This window comes from Cetorhinus maximus, chromosome 16, assembly GCF_964194155.1.
Source record: "Cetorhinus maximus chromosome 16, sCetMax3.hap1.1, whole genome shotgun sequence".
Taxonomy (NCBI): Eukaryota; Metazoa; Chordata; class Chondrichthyes; order Lamniformes; family Cetorhinidae; genus Cetorhinus; species Cetorhinus maximus.
This window is the reverse complement of record NC_135894.1, coordinates 66743606-66761301: the sequence shown is the minus strand read 5'-3', so window position 1 is coordinate 66761301 and position 17696 is coordinate 66743606. Positions and strand designations below refer to the sequence as shown.

General features: G+C 38.5%; 1 protein-coding gene across 2 annotated transcripts in view; it reads right to left on the bottom strand.

The window, feature by feature from the left end:
* Nucleotides 1-400: 400 nt before the first annotated feature.
* Nucleotides 401-17696, bottom strand: part of gtf2e1 (general transcription factor IIE, polypeptide 1, alpha) — a 65024-nt gene continuing 47728 nt past the window's right edge. For both annotated transcript variants that reach the window (XM_078559952.1, XM_078559953.1), the window contains 3 exons: nucleotides 14075-14276; nucleotides 7121-7353; nucleotides 401-4817 (listed from right to left, as the gene is read on the bottom strand). In XM_078559952.1, the coding sequence (XP_078416078.1) occupies nucleotides 4402-4817; nucleotides 7121-7353; nucleotides 14075-14276 (851 nt within the window). In that variant the 3' untranslated portion in view covers nucleotides 401-4401. The remainder of the gene's footprint in view (nucleotides 4818-7120; nucleotides 7354-14074; nucleotides 14277-17696) is intronic.

Sequence of the window (17696 nt, the reverse complement as noted above, 5' to 3'; positions counted from 1 at the left end):
TAGTAAAGCTTTTATCAGCTGACCTCCTACTTCCTTAGCTCCAAGCCTCTCAAGATTTCTTTCTCTCTCCTGCCAATACTGAGCCAAAGTATTAGGCAACTCTATTTCATTATCTACCATAATAATAATCTCACTGTACTCATTTTTGAGAGGCCAAATTTCACTTCTTAGATGATTCTTTTACCTAATCTTTTTACAAGAAGCCTTAACTATTTCCAATTACTTTGGCTATAAGATTTTTTTCTCTTCATATGTCCTCTTAGTTCTCCTTACCTCTATTTCTTTGTAGATTATGTAATTTATCAAAACTCTCTTTTGTGTCACTTGGTAACTGTTACAATTCAGCAAAGCAAGACACGTGAAATGAGTTTTTATCCAAAATAATTACTGACACAATTAATGTCATTGCAAAACTTTTATTTCCAAATATTAGCAAATAAAACTGAATAAAAAGCACTAAATGGAAAAGACACTGGTTATGGTTTTGTTTCTAAAAGGATATTCTTTTTAAACAACAGTTTTAATTCTAGTTGTGGATAATTTATCACTTTTGTGGAAGCTTATTGCTAAGCTGAACGAAGTTAGAATTTACAAAGGGTTTTGAGCATGAGGTGAAGTTAGGATGTAGTCTCCCAAACCTTTCAAATGAGTCCTTTCCTTTATTTCCTGCTTGAGAACTTGTAAGCTAATGTACAGTATTTTTCTCTCCCCTATAATTACAGTTGCAAACAGTGCTTTTGTATATAGAAGAATTATATATTGGAATAAATCTTTTGGGCTGTGCTCTAACAGGAAATCGAGATATCTGAAAGTCCAAGTAATTTTTTTGTACTGTTGGACATGTATATCTTTATGCGTGCGATTAAGCACAATTGAAATTACTTCAACTTCTCTCTAAAATGCTGCAGTTGAGAAAAATAGGGAAGGCATGTTTGAGAGAGTGATTAATTCGGTTTCACTCTCCAAAGATGCAGCCTGACCTGATGAGTGTTTTCCAACATTTGAGTATGAGAATGTATGTTCACTGGTGTGGGCTGGATGTTATAGAAATTGTACTCTTCCAATTTTTTTTTAATCAGCAAGGAAGAAGTGAGAAATCTTCCTGCACCATCTTAAAACTAGTTGGTTACATTTTATTCATTTAAGAGTACTGTATAATCTAAATTGCCATATTTGGTCATTGTATACTGCATGTAAGAGATGAGGGCCAATTTTTATTGTAGTGGTTGCATAAGAAAAATTAAAATACCTTTCAATTGGCTATATGTAATGTGTAGCAACTTGTGCAAAACCCATTACTGCAGCATAGTACAGGAATGAGCATATCACCAGAGTACTTGATGTTTGCTACTGGATACTGCTAGTAAGACACCTAAATATCTCCAGTAGACTGAAATGGAGAAATTAATTGCCATACATTTTCCAGTGCCCATCAGACTTTACAGATATTTGCCTGGTCTGGATTCCTTCCCCTCAAAAATGTAAATAGGAGCCACTGATTAGTGAACTGAATAATCTTCATAATCTGCAAATTTTTAATAAATTCAATGCAGATTTTATTCCCTTTGGACATTAAGAATGACTCTCCTGTTCACAGTATGACATTAGAATAGTACCAATAAACTCTAGTACTTTTTCAGATACCTTTTCACATTAGTGAAAGCACCTTAGAAAAATAATCTTGGAAGTGATTTATTCCATGAGTGTCAATAGTGGAAATCTAATTTTCAGTTATAGTCAATTAAATATACATAAATGACTCAACAAAGTGGTTATTTTGTGCAAAAGAAATTGAATAGTTGGATAATTTGACTTAAGCTGTTGAACTAGGGGGAGTAGATTGAATATCACCCTCCAGATCTGATATTTAACTGCATGGAAGATGGAAACAAAAACAGCTGTCTGCAATTCACGGTAAGACACCCGTAGAATAAATATTGCATTATTAACAGTGGCTCTTTCATGCATGGAAAGAGCAACATATAGTTCATTATACAGGTGCGATCTTTTGTAAGATCAGAACAGAGCATTTCCTTGCAATCAACCACCAAAACTTGTAGTAATAGCATCAATGTCCTTTTATGACCATCGTGCATCATTAGACACAAAGTGCAGTACCAGCTACAGAACATGACCTAATATCACATAGAAATCAAACTGTTTAGAATAGATGATACAAAAACAGACAGCAGGGAGTGAATTTGATACATTGCTACTCCAGGATCACACTCAGTTTAGGTGTAACCTGAGCCTTCTGAATTAGATTACAGCATTGTAATCAATCTCAAGTATTCACTGGGCAGATAAACATTGTAATAAAAAACATTTCATGATGAGACAATACTCTTTATGATACAACTCCTCTGCTGTTAGAAAAGCTTTAACCGTTTTTCAATGTTAATGTAATAGTTCTGACTTGGCAAATGCATCCTCTAGTTTTCCATTGTGTATATTTCCATCTTCTTCTAAGTGTTTCACTCAAACATGTGTAGAATTGTATGGGTGGACAGGTTAAGAGTCGATGAGACATTCCTTTCACTTTTTATAGGCTGTAACATATTAATCTGACTGCAGAACCAAACTGCAGGTCACCAATTACTGTATCTGATACTCAAAAAGATTACACAGTGAGATGGTGGAAGTGGTTATGGGCTATAATGGTTTATGAAAGGGCTTAATGCTACACTGAAAGCATGAGGGAACACACAAATGAAGGTAAAGCTGTATATTTCACTTTCTGTAACATATAGGATATGTAATAAATAGCTAAAACAAAAGTAAAATACTGCAGATGTAGAAAATGCAGGAAACACTGAGTCGGCCAGATAGCATTGGCGGACAGTGAAGCAGAGTTATGTTTCAAATCTGTTTCTCTCTTCAAAGATGCAGCCTGACCTGCTGAATATTTCCAACATTTTTTGTTTAGAGTACAGTGTTGAAATCTGACTTTGTTACAACTATTAAAAACTTCACATTAATCTTCTGCTGCATAGATACTAAGAAAAGAAAACTTCACTGGGCTATTTCAAAACCTCAACTGGCTTAGGAAGGCAAATCACATATGATGGCCAAACACACAGTCAGTATATTTAAGCTTTGTCCCTGATGCTTATAACACAGAGTCACAATGGTTTGGCACTTGTCCAGCTCATTTTAAAACTGCACTGCTCTATAATGATTACATTTAAAATATTTTTATTTCAGATAAAAGCTACTCGTTTTGTTTACATTGAAGCAAAATCATGTGATCAATTCTTCTGTCAAATTTTCTCCATGCCCTTCCTGAAGGCAATGACTTCTGCTACGGTAAAATTCCAGGGTGACATATCTACTGGTACCTCATGTAAGCATTCACACCTCAACACTGAACACTAACAGCTGTCTGACCACAGAGGACATTACAACTGATCCTAATCCTCACCTGTTGTCTAGACGTATGCACCTGCAGTCCGGACAACTGAATAGTGAGCAGGAGCAGGAATTCTAGCTGATTTTCAGTTAATTAAGCTGGGACTCTAAGGCCAGTTAAGTATCCTACTTAATGTTCCAGCTAAGATAACTAACTCAACACAGATTGAAAATTCAACTGGAACATTTCTGTTCTGTATGGCAGATGGATGCTGAACCACAGGAGCAATTGGATTGATCAATTTTTAAGAAATATTTTAACCAGTACAATCACCATTTTCTTTATCCCACAAATGTCAGGCTAAATGTATATATTAGTGAAACAACTAAGTGTCAGTTCCTCTACAATGACATAACTCATTTGTTTTTTTACAAGTCCCCTTGCTCTCAGTCATGCTTATTTTAATTGTCAAAACAAGCAATTTTTCTTTAATAACCAGATACAAATTTTGTACCAACAGACAAATATGCTGTACTGCTGGGCCTGGTAGTTGAAGTGAATGAGCAACTGATTCCTAACCAACAGGCTCTAAGCTTCAATCTCATCGCTGCTCCTCACCTAAAATTTGCCTGTTGTCACAGACCAGCAAGTTTTATCAAGGATTATCCAAACAGCTTGATGGAACACAAGACAGACATATTTCCATCTGGCAGGAGCCAGTCCACTATCTAGCAAAACATTTCTTATTGGTTGAACAAGCTCGAAGGGGTTTCATGAATTTAAGTGTCACCTGGAGGAAGGAAATATGCAATAAAAACAAGAATACCTATGAAATACATAGCTTTAAAGTTATAGGGCACTGCAACTTTTTAGCCTCTTAAAAATAATACTTTTGTCTTGAAATACTTTTAAAATCCAGCCTGTAATTTTGTTGAGAAAGGAATGCTGTCTCTTAACATTTTGGCAGACACAATTAAAATTGTGGAAACACTGACAAATAAAATCTTAGGAAATATATAATTAGGACTTTCGTTCATTTGTTGTAGCAACGGTCAGTCATACATCTCCTGGAACATTCTTTGCCCCATGGCAATATATGCTTCCTTTTCTTCAGCTGTCATCTGTGCCACTAGCTCTAAGCATTGGCTAACCTGGCTGTATGAATATGGCTGTCCTGCTACCAGCACAGTTGGCTCATCCTCCACTTCTTCAAACTCTTCATCCTCTTCTGCTGTTGCCACTGGGAATGATGCTGCAGGTGCCTGTGGTCGAGGTGATTCATCTTCTGATTCACTAGTATCACTCTCTGAATCACTGGCATTTGAAGTCGGGATTGCAGCAGCTGCAGCCACAGTTGCAGATGTACTTTTCTTTTCATGGATGAGCAATGTTTGCATGACTTCTTCATTTGCTTCCATTGGATTTCCTTTACCCTCACGATCATGGTATGAGTCAACATCATTATCACCTATAATATACATAGCAGTGGAGAAATGTTAAAGAATTGGATTACCAAAAAAAACTTTCACAGAGTTATTTATTCCTATAGCAACAGACTGAATATAAATAGAATGACTATGGCTGCTTATAAGCTTTAAAGATCAGCACAAAGCAAATATGCAGCAGTGATCAGTCGGTAGTGTTTTTACCCCCTTTTAGACAGTTCTGGATTAGTCTCTCCCAGGGTGGTCTAAAGTGCTGCTCTATTAAAGTCAATGAGCCACTCCAAGATGCACACATACTAACCAACACACTGCTTTAATCAGGGAAGCGAGATAATGGAGAATAGACAAACAATGCCAGTCTCAATGCTAAAAATACAGTTGACAAAAATCAATAAAGTAACTGGCACTGAAATAAGTATTTCATTTTAAAGGAGCATTTCACTTTCCCCCTGGTTATTTTAGCTGAGACTCATGTAGTTTAACTTTTTCCCACCTATTTCCATTATTTTTAAATGTATTTCCATCCATTGTTTTATTTCTACCTTTTAGCCTATTTCGATCCCTTCCTCCCCCATCCCCCCAACTAGGGCTATCTGTACCTTGCTCGTCCTGCTTTCTACCCTTAATGTCCCCATTTCTTAGCTAATATCACCACCGTCAACACCTCTTTGTCCTTTTGTCTATGACATCTTTTGGCAATCTCCACCTATCACTGGCCTTCTATCCAGCTCTACCTGTCCCACCCCCCCTTAAACCAGTTTATATTTCATCTCTTTTCTATTTTTCCTTAGTTCTGATGCGTCATTCGGACTCGAAACGTTAACCATATCCTCTCCGCAGATGCCGTCAGACCTGCTGAGATTTTCCAGGTATTTTTGTTTTGTTCTAGTTTAACTTACTGTTAGCTTCTAAATAAATGGTTAAAAAAGTGTGACTCAGAATGTTCCTGAAATACAGCAGCTGAGTATGTCCATAACTTGAAATAATTTTGTGCAAATGATGAAATTCAGCACGGTGAAAGGATTTGAAATTTAAAATTCTATGACTCAAGCTAATATTGATCTACTTAATTAATTCATTGACGGAGCTGGAATAAGCCGTTGACTGCACCAGCTCTGAGGTCCCTGATTCACCATTATACTTGTTATGCTGTACTCAGATTATTTTTTCAGGAGTAAATTTGCAATTGGAAACTTGAAAGAAAGGTTTGCATTTGTACAGCGCCTTTCATAACCTCTGTGGTCATCCGGGGCTCAGTTGTCAGCACTCTCGCCTCCGAATCGAAAGATTGTGGGTTCAAATTCCACCCCACAAAGACTAGAGCACGAAAATCGAAATGGCCACTCCAGTGCAGTACTGTGGGTATGCCACACTATCGGAGGTGTGTCTTTCAAATGAGATGTTAAACAGAGGCCCCGTTTGCCCTCTCAGATGGACGTAAAAGGTCCCAAGACACTATTTTAAACAACAGGGGAGATATCTCCAGTGTCCTGCCCATTATTTAGCTCTCAATTGGTACAACTAAAACAGTTTATATGATCATTATCAGATTGCTGTTTATGTGCAAATAGCTACCATGCTTCCTACATTACTGCAGTGACTGCACTTCATTGGCTGTAAAGTGTTTTGGGACATCCAAGGTTGTGAAAGGCAATGTATAAATACAAGTCTTTTCTTTTTACATTACACTTTAAAAATGTATTCACTGTTGTAATGTCGGAAATGCGACAGCCAAATCAGCACAAAGTATTCTCCCACAAACAGCAATGTGATAACGACCAAATAATCTCTTTGTGATGTTGGTTGAGGGATAAATATGGACCAGAACACTGGATCTCAATTTAAGATAGCACCTCTTACAGTGCAGCTCTCTCTCAGTGCTGCACTGGAGTGTCAGCCTAAATTATGTGCTCAAATCCTAGAGAGGGACACGAATTCCCAACCTCTGACTCAGTGGTATGTGTGCCATCGCTGAGCCATGGCTGACATTGCTGCACAAAACGGTATAATTAATGGAGTATGTTATTATATTTTATCTTTCTAATAACTATAATTATAAACAAAGCAGGTGGGTTCCTGTTTTTCATCCACTCATTTGCAACACAACATTGAAGACTCTTAGCTTCAAATAATTTGTACTCCTTTTTGAAAATCACCTCTAAAAACCAGTACAGAAATTAAAAAGAATTGGGTTCAGAGACTATACTCTTTACACAGAACAGCTAAAATGAACAAGCTGAATTCTATACTTCAGTAGAGATGGTGCTTACTTTGATGAATTTGCAAATAAATCAAAGAAATAGACAAAAGCAGGCTGATATCTCACCTTCCTGTACTTCTTCCAAGTCTTTAAAGCCTCCTCGGACAGTGCTCTCCCTCATCCAGATTGGTCTCTCCTTAGTTGGCTTCCCATCAGATACAAATTTATGCTGAACATCATGTTCTTCCATGTTGATGATAACATTTTGTGTGTAGAGATCCTCATATGTAGGTCCTTTGTTTGCCCATGATTCTTTTTGAAATTGTGCATTTCCACTGCCAGCGCCAAGTGCCCGTTGACTGAAAAAAAAAATCAGCAAATATCAGCATCAGTCATAAATACAACAAAACGGTCAAGGATCATGGATTTTGTTCAGTATCATAAACAAAACATAAAAAACTTTGATTGAAAAAATGTTATTGTTGTGCTATAGTTTCTATCCACATTAATTATTGCATGACATTCACTATTGTCTCATATTGAAGAAATTGAGCTTAGAAGAAAGAGGCTTCACATTTTCAGTTTTTAACTATTTCTACTGAAAAGTTTATGCCTTCAATACTCAGGTTGTTTTCTGATTTTTATCCATTTTCACCTTTTTGGGTTTATTTTACCTGGATTTGAATTATAATGTTGCTTCTGACATTCCTGCATTATGATAAAGTTAAGGGATCTGCATGTACTACAATTACACTTCACACATATGAATTAATATCGATAACATGCACATAACCTTCTCAACCAAGATACCAAAAATCTGATGAAACCTGGAGAAAAAAAAATTAGCCTACTTTTCCATTTTAATACAACAAGATGATGCTCTATGGATTCTTACACTTATCTGAACAACAACTTGGGAGAAAAGTTCCCACAGTACTTTAAGGAAGGGTAAAAAGTATAATTCTAAATTACACGTTCAAATTTTGGACTGAAATGTGAACTTTCAGTTTTATGCCTCAGGGTTAAGAGTGCTACCAACTGAGGCAAGCTAACACTTGAGAGGCATATGGAAGGGAAATGGAGGAACCTTTGGAAACAGGGAAATGTCTGCTAAATGCAAATTTGATAAAGAGAAAATATGTGTTAGCAGCATAGTGAGTGAAATACAAAAGGGAAAGGTAATGACAAGGGCATACAGAGAATTGGAGATGAAGAGTAATAGCATTTAATAATCACCAATTAAGTGGTGAAATGCTTAAGTAAGGAGACAAAAATTATACATAATACTGCAGATGTGGTCTCACCAATGCCCTGTATAATTGTAGCAAAGCTTCCCTACTTTTATATTCCATTCCCCTTGTAATAAACATTCCATTTGCCTTCCTAATCATGTGCTGTACCTGCATACTAACTTCTTGTGATTCATGTACCAGGACACCCAGATCCCTTTGTATCGCCGAGTTTTGCAATCTTTCTCCATTTAAATAATATTCTGTTTTTCCTATTCTTCCTGCCAAATGGACAAATTCACATTTTCCCACATTATACTCCATCTGCCAATTTCTGCCCACTCACTTAACCTACGTAAATCCCTTTGTAGACCCTAATGTCCTTCTCACAATTTACTTTCCTACCTATCTTTGTGTCATCAGTAAATTTAGGAACCATATATTCAGTCCCTTCATCAAAGTCATCAATATAGATTGTAAATAGCTGAGGCCCCAGACTGATCCCTGTGGCACTCCACTAGCTTGCCAACCCAAAATGACCCATTTATCCCTAATCTCTGCTTCCTATAAGCTAATTAATGTGCTATGATAATAGGTTACCCCCTACACAATGAGCTCCTATTTTGTGTAGAAACCTTTGATGTGGCTCCTTATTAAAGACATTTTGGAAATCCAAGTACACCACATCTACAGGTTCCCCTTTATCCATGTTGTTACTTCCTCAAAGAACTCTAATAAATTAGTCAAACATGAGTTCCCTTTCACAAAATCATGTAGACTCTGCCTGATTGCAATAAGATTTTCTAAATGCTATAACCTCCTTAATAATAGTTTCTAGTATTTTCCCTAAGACAAGTGTTAGGCTAATTGGCTTGTAGTTTCCTGCTTTTTGTCTCCCTCCTTGAATTGAGGAGTTACATTTGCTTTTTTCCAATCTGATGGGACCTTTCTAAAATCCAGGAATTCTTGGAAAGTTACAACCAATGCATCTACCATCTCTACAGCCACTTTTTTCAGGATCCTAGGATGAAGTCCATCAAGTCCTGATAACTTGTTAGCCTTTAGTTCTCAGTATCCTTTCCATGGTGATTATAATAGTTTTAAGTTCCTCCTTCCCTTTCACCTTTTGATTTGCAAGTGTTTCTGGGATGTTATTTCTATCTTCGACAGTGAAGACAGACACAAAATATCTGTTCAATGCTTCTGCCATTTCCTTATTTCCATTATTAATTCCCCAGACTCTCTCTAGAGGACCAATGTTCACTTTAGTTACTCCTTTACATTTTAAATACTTGTAGAAACTCTTACTTTTTATATTTCTAGCTCGCTTTCTCTCATACACTAATTTCTCCTTCCTGATTACTTCAGTCATTCTTTGCTGGTTTTTAAATTCTGTCAAATCTTTGACCTACCACTACTCTGCAGAATTCTATGCTTTTTCTTTCAATTTGATACTATCTTTAACTTCCTTAGTTAGCCACGGATGGTGCATTCATCTTCTTTGGTCTTTCTTTCTCACTGGAATGTATCTTTGCTGAGTGTTATGAAATACCCACTTAAATGTCTGCCACTGCATCTTTACTGAACTACTCTATAACCTAATCTTCCAGTTCACTTTAGCCAGCTCAGTCTTCATACTCTTTATTTAAGTTTAAAACACTAGTCTTAGACCCACTCTTCTCTCCCTCAAACTGAGTGCGAACTTCAATCATGCTATTGTCACTGCTATGTAGAGGCTCCTTTACAAAAAGGTAACTCATTAATCAATCCTACCTCATTGCACACTACCAGTTCTAGAACAGCCTGCTCTCAGGTTGGCTCTAGAAAGTGCTGCTCTAAGAAGTTGTTCTGAAAACATTCTATGAATTTATCTTCCAGGCTACCTTTGCCAAACTGATTTGTCCAATCTTTATGTAGATTAAGATCACCCATGATTATTGCCGTACCTTTCTCACAAGCCCCCATTAATTCTTCCTGCATACCCCGTCCTACAGCATTGTTACTGTTAGAAGGTTATAAACTACTCCCACAATTGACTTCTTCCCTTTGCTATTTTTGATCTCTACCCAAAGTGATTCTACATCTTGATCTTTAAAACTAGGTCATCTCTTACTATTGTACGGATGTCATGCTTAATTACAGAGCAACCCCATCATACTTTCCTAGCTTCCTGTCCTTCTGAAATGTCAAGGACCCTTGAATATTTAGGTCCCAGCATTGGTCAACTTGCAGCCACTCTGTAATGGCTCTCAGATCATACAAATTTATTTCTATTTGAGCTGACAATTCCTCTGCTTTGTTTCGAATGCTAAGGGCGTTCAGATACAGAGTCATTAGTTCTGACTTTTTACAACTTTTGCAAACTCTTATCTGCTGTTGCACTCTGAAGTTTATATGTTTGGTTACTTCCTGCCATGCTCCGATTGTCATTACCCCTATTGCTATCTTGCTCTCTTGCCTTATCATTTCCCTTTAATTTACCATATCTTCCCTCACGCGATCTCTTGCCCCCACTATTCAGTTTAAAGCCCTATCACCCTAGTTACACGACTCACCAGAACACTGACCCAGCACAGTTCAGGTGAATACTGCCCCAACCGTACAGTTTCCACTTTCCCCAGTACTGGTGCCAATGCCCGATGAATTGAAACCCATTTATCCCACACCAATCTTTCAGCCACGCATTCAACTTCCTAATCTTGTTTACCCAATGCCAATTTGAACAAAAGAACAAAGAACAAAGAAAAGTACAGCACAGGAACAGGCCCTTTGGCCCTCCAAGCCTGCGCCGATCATATTGCCCGTCAACTAAAACATTTTGCACTTCCGGGGTCCGTATCCCTCTATTCCCATCCTACTCATGTATTTGTCAAGCTGCCTCTTAAACACCACTATCGTACCTGCTTCCACCACCTCCTCTAGCAGCGAATTCCAGACACTCACTACCCTCTGCCCCGCACATCTCCTCTATAGTTTTCTCCTCTCACCTTAAATCTACGTCCCCATGTAATTGAATCTTCCACCCTGTGAAAAAGCTTCTGACTATCTAATTTGCTCTTGTTTCAGATAATAACTCAGAGATTATTACCTTTGAGGTTCTGCTTTTTAATTTAGCCCCTAGCTGAAATATTCCCTATATTCCCTCTTTCCTAGTCCTATCTACATTGATGGTAACCATGTGGGCCAAAACAACTGGATCCTCCCCCTCCCACTGAATGTTCTCCAGCCCTGAGCAGATGTCCCAAACACTGGCACTGGGCAGGCAACACAGTCATCTGAACTGCATCTATCCCCCTGCCTATATTGTTCCCTACTACCGCCACACTCCTATATACTCCCTCTGCTTGAATGGCTTCCTGTACCACACTATGGTCAGTTCGCTCATCCATCTTGCAGCCCCCGCTCTTATCCAAACAAACTGCGACAGAATCAAACCTGTTGGACAATTGTAAAGGCTGAGGCTTCTCCAATTCTTGATCCCCATACCTGCTTCACTCGCAGTCACACCCTCCTGTCCCTGATCATGGACAAAATCAGATGAACCTAACCTAAGAAGTGTGACTGCCTTCTGGATTGCAGTGTCTGTAGCTCAGCTGCCAGCTGAGCCAAGGTTCCTCGGGCTGCAGACACTTACTGCAGATGTGTTTGCCATGGATCGCACTGGCGTCCAGCAGCTCCCATATAGTCCAGCTGCGTCACATCACCAGCCCACCCATATGTATTGTGTTTTAATTAATTAATTAATTAATTTCTTAATTAAATTTTAATTAATGCATCTAGTCTCATTTGTGCTTACATTATTACTATTTCAATAAATGTTCTATTTACCCTGAATGAAATTCCCTGGTTTAGATAGATGATTAGGAAATATTCACTAGCTACTCACCTACCTGCTTTCCTGTGATGTCACATCTTGATTTTTGTTTCCAAACGAGGGCTCTGGCTGGCTACTGGTTACAGGCTAGCTCTGCTCTGGTCTCTGAATTCTCACTTTCTCTCACTGATTTATGGCCCTGTTCTGCCTCTCCAAATTCTCACTTTCTTTCACTGATTTATGGCTGCGCTCTGTCTCTCCAGATTCTTGCTTTCTCTCACTGATTTAATGCCCTGCTCATTATCTTTGAATTCTCGCTCTCTCTCGCTGATTTATGGCCCTGCTCTGTCTCTCCAAATTCTCACTGTCTCTCACTGACTTATGGCTGACTTCAACAACTTGTTCACCCACCATTCACCAAGAATGCACTGTCTCTAGAGTAATTACATAGAGTCATTACAGCATAGAAGATGCCAAGTGACACTGGGTGAATAGTGGACCTGATCACGCCCTTTGGGTTAAATGTAGGATTTCTACCACCCACACCCAAATCACTTTAGAAGGCAACTGATATTAGTCATGGTGGGCATGATTTATTTGAAAATTCAGTTACAGCAGCAAAGTTGTTGAAGTCGCCCCAAATACAACAATAGTTTTAACCAGTTTGAAAGGGTTAAGCATATAAATTCTTCAATTCGACCTATGGAGCCACATCTGGTGTCCACATCTGTTGGAGCTAGGTAAAACTGTAATTAACTGGTACATCAAATCTTTATAAATAGAGTCTTGCCTTTGGGAAGTCTGTGAGACAGAAGTAATTTATTCAAACAGAGGACCTTAATCTCCTTCATACGTATACAAAGTACTGCCACTGGTCATGTACGGTGTTTGACAAATGTTGTTGATTTCAAAGTTCATCTAACTAGGCAGTGTCTCCGTTTAATAGCCCAATAAGCAAGTTAATTGTTTATAGTACTTGGTCAAACTGCTTCTCTACTCACTTGCTAATAAAACTTCGATTTCACACAATGGCCATATTTCTTAATTTATAATAGATGACAAGGAAGAACAAGAACTCAAAGACACTTTATTTACATAACTATGTGCCATGGAATGGGTAGATATAACTTGTCAGCCTGTATTCTATCAAAGAAAGAAAGACTTGCATTTGTATAGTGCTTTTCACCGCCACTGGAAGTCTCAAAGCACTTTACAGCCAATAAAGTACGTTTGAATTGTAGTCACGGTTGTAATGTAGGAAATGCAGCAGCCAATTTGCACTCAGAAAACACCCACAAACAGCAGTGTGATAATGACAAGATAATCTGCTTTTTGTGATGTTAACTGAGGAATAAATATTGGTCAGGACACCAAGGATAACACCCCTGCTCTTATTCAAAATAATGCCATGGGATCTTTTGCACCTGAGCAGGCAGATGGGGCCTTGGTTTAATGTCTCATCCGAAAGGTGGCACTTCTGGTAGTGCAGCACTCCCTCAGTACTGCATTGGATTGTCAGCATTGATTTTTTGTGTTAAGCCCTGGAATGGAACTTGAGCTCAGAAGTAACCAAAATAAAGTGATTAGACACAAGCTGCCATAAAAAATTAAAAATATAAAGATTTAGGAAATAAAAGACAGTTTTGACTTACTGTTATGAACATACTAAAACATTCAAATAAAAAATTTATACATTACTTATTCAAAAGGAAATACTGAAACAGGATGCTGATGACAACGGCCAAAGCAAGTCTTATATAAACTGTCTGAGCTGAATTTTTTTCCCCCATTTTTACCTTATGATTTTCATATGCTGTGCTATGAGTAGGATTCAGGTTTATACTGAGATTCTAGTTAAGTTCTAGTAAGTTCCAACTGGGGAGATAAGCCCAAAGTACATCCTTCATAAGTAAAGTATAAGCTGCCTAAAGTTCACCTTTTACAAGCTTAGACTACTAATGACAGCCAAAGTTTTTGTAGGCCTTTTCCACTTTGTAGGATAAAAATATAAACAAAAAATTTAGAATACAAGCTAACCTTGCCCTAAGCGATGGAATTTCTGTTGGTTCTGGCTCCAGGATTTCATAGGCCAAATTAACATCTTCAGTTTCTCGCAATAGAGCGTAGATTGGTTCAATCTGTTCATTAAATCTTGCCAACAGTGTTCTGGCATCCTTCTTTGGTAATGCAGATTCATCCTCTTCCACCTCAGTGTGACAGAAGGTGCATCGGAATGTTCCTGCAAGGACAGAAAGGAATTTTCTACTAACATTCGCCACAGTATGAATGCCATGTCGTCAATGAATTATCACAAATCTTACTCCAAGGTTTCTGTACCAGCTGTTTATCCCTTGTGATAAGTTCATCAATGGCTTAAGTTCATCAATGAAAACCAGTGGATCTCAGTGGCACTACTTACAGATCAAAATGACTGTGAGAACATGAGAATGTAAGTAAATGGAGAAGAGGCAGGACCTACACAATAACACCAAGAAAGCAGCCAGCAGGGAGGTTGAGGAGAGTTACGAGTGGCTTTTCTTTTGAAAGGCAACAAAGTACAGATGGCTCTTTCTTTAAGGAGTGCCTTTCAAATCATTGCACTAATGGGCCAGGGACTGCAAAGGAGGGAACAGCAAAGATTAGAAATGTGGGTGTTATAGGAGGTTCTATAGTCCTGCATGGTGTGCTGCCTCTCTGGTGCCAGGGTCAAGAATATCACAGGAAGGGGGCAGAATATTCTGCAGGGAGAAAAGAGTGAGCCAGAAGTTGTGCGACACATTGATACCAAAGACATAGAGAGAACAAGTATTGAGGACCTATGGTCAGATTTTCAGGAGCTAGGGAGAAACTTAAAAATTAGGACCTTGAAGGTAGTAATCTCTGAATTACTCCCAGTGCCACGTGCTTCAAGGGTAGAAACAGGAAGATAGGGAAGATCAATGCATGGCTAGAGACATGATACAGGAGGGAGGGCTTAAGATTCTTAGGGCATTGGGACCAGTTGTGGAGCAGGAGGCACCTATTCAAAAGGGACAGACTGCACCTCAACAGGGCTCGGTCCAGTGTCCTCATGGGGAGGTTCAAAAGTGTTGTTGGGAAGGGTTCAAACTAAACTGACAGGGGATGGAGCATCAGCATATTGAAGTAGGAAAGAGGACAAAGGTGCATGAAATGAGAGTGTTGGACAGTGCTAGAGAAGGAAGTAGTGCCATCTTAGATGGGAGCAGACTAAGAAGGGCTGACTCTGAGGAATAGAAAAACAGGTTTACAATGCATGTATGTAAACACACAAAGTGTGGTGAATAATTTTACTGAGCTACAAGCACAAACAATTGTGTGGGAATATGATGTTGTGGCTTAAAAATGGTGTGGACTTGGAGTTTAATATTCAAGGATATAAAGGTGTTCAGAAAATTTAGGGAAGATGGGGTGGCAGTACTGATTAAGGAAGGCATTGTGGTGCTAGAAAGAGAGGATGTCCTTGAGGAGGCAAAGGCAGAATCCATTTGGTTGGAGTTGACTAGCGAAAAGGGTATGCTCGCACTACTGGCAGTATTCTATCAGCTTCCAAATAGAGAGAGAGTGATAGAGGAGCAAATCTGCAGGCAAATCACAGAAGTGTGAAAGAACTATACAGTGGTGATATTGGGGGGCTTTAATTACCCAAATATTAATTGGGATAGCGTTAGGTTAAAGGGCAAGGAGGGGAAGGAATTTATGAAATGTGGTCACGAACATTTCCTTGACCACTATGCTCTGTGCTACTAGAAAGGAAGCTTTGCTGGATCTGTTGCTGGGGAATGAGATGGGCCAAGTGGACCCAGTGGGTGAATACTTGGGTAAGAATGATCATTGTATCATAACGTTCAGACTGGGAATGTAGAAGAGCAAGGGAAAATCTAAAGTAGAACATCTAAATTAGAAGACGGCTAATTTCAATGGAATAAGAAGGGATCTAGCCAGGGTAAATGGAACCAAAGATTGACAGGAGAAACTGTAATAGAACAATGGGTGATCTTTAAGAAGGAGATGCTTCAGGTACTGGCTAGGTACATTCGAGCAAGAGCAAAAAGTTGGGGAACCAAAGCCAGAGTTCCTTGGATGACGAGGGTGATGGAGAATACGATGAAACACAAAAAGGGACTTCTGGAGGCCACAGAAGAATGGGTAGGTTTGCACTTTTTCACTTACCATAATCTGGAGTAATACCATGGTCCATTGTTGAACCATTCACCCTTCTCTTGATATGTGGAGTGGAGTGGATACAGTTAGAGAAATATTGCATCTAATGAAACATATTTTGAGTTGTGGCATTATCATACTGCATGGTTGATGGCAATGAATAGAAGTTTTTGAGTCAAATTGATCTGATCAGCATTTGAAGTAAACAATTTTAGCACACATTAAATTTATTAACAAATTACTGGAGAACTTAAATAAATATATATAGCAAGGGGATTTTTATTTCAAGGGCTCTTCTTGAGATTTTCTCAAGGGCTGCTTTTTGATTTTCACAGGCTACTTTTTGGTTTTCAGGGGCTCCTATTTCATTCTCACAAACTCCTAGGTGATGCAATCATGTAGTAACATTACCTTAATTATTTGTGTTGACATACGGGGTATTTGGACTCTCAGAGAAGCAGAATCTGAAGATTTCATCAGTATCCTCAATAATCAATACCCTTCCAAAAACTTAAAGTCACAACACACAAGAAAGCATTAATTTCTACACTCCATTGTTTTCAAATTGGAACAACAGGCATAAATTAGCAAAGGTTTTTTCAAAATAACTGACACACACTTATACAAACAAAAAGCCATCATCCTAAACACACCTTCCACGGACTGGTGGGGTCACAGCAAATGCATTTTCATCACATTTGCTCAAAGCTGGAAGATTTTAATCAGGCAGTTACTACCTTTTTTTACCACATCTCAGATCTCGATTTCAGATGTAAATTTAACAATTGATTGAGTATTGATATTGATCTAACATCAATTGCTGTTTGTGGAAGAGAGCTCCAAATTTCTATCACCCTTTGTGTGTAGAAGTGTTTCCTAATTTCATTCCTGAAAGATCTGGCTCTAATTTTTAGATTATGCTCCCTAGTCCTAGACTCCCAAATTGATCATTTACTTCATTGCATTTCCTTCATGACAACAGTGACTACATTTCCAAAGTACTTCATTGACTGTAAAACCCTTTGGGGTGTCCTAAGATCATAAAAAGCACCATAAAATGCAAGTTATTCATTGCAGTATGATAATGCCACAACTCAGAATATGTTTCAGTAGATGCAATATTTCTCAATAACTGTATCCGCTCCACTCATCAAGAGGAGGGTAAATGGTTCAACCATGGACCACGGTATTACTCCAGATTATGGTAAGTGAAAAAGCGCAAACCTACCCATTCTTCTGTAGCCTCCAGAAGTCCCTTTTTGTGTTTCATCATATTCTCCATCACCCTCGTCATCCAAGGAACTCTGGCTTTGGTTCCCCTACCTTTTGCTCTTGCTCGAATGTACCTAGCCTGTACCTGAAGCATCTCCCCCTTAAAGATCACCCATTGTTCCATTACAGTTTCTCCTGTCAACATTTGGTTCCATTTATCCTGGCTAGATCCCTTCTTATTCCATTGAAATTAGCCCTCTTCTAA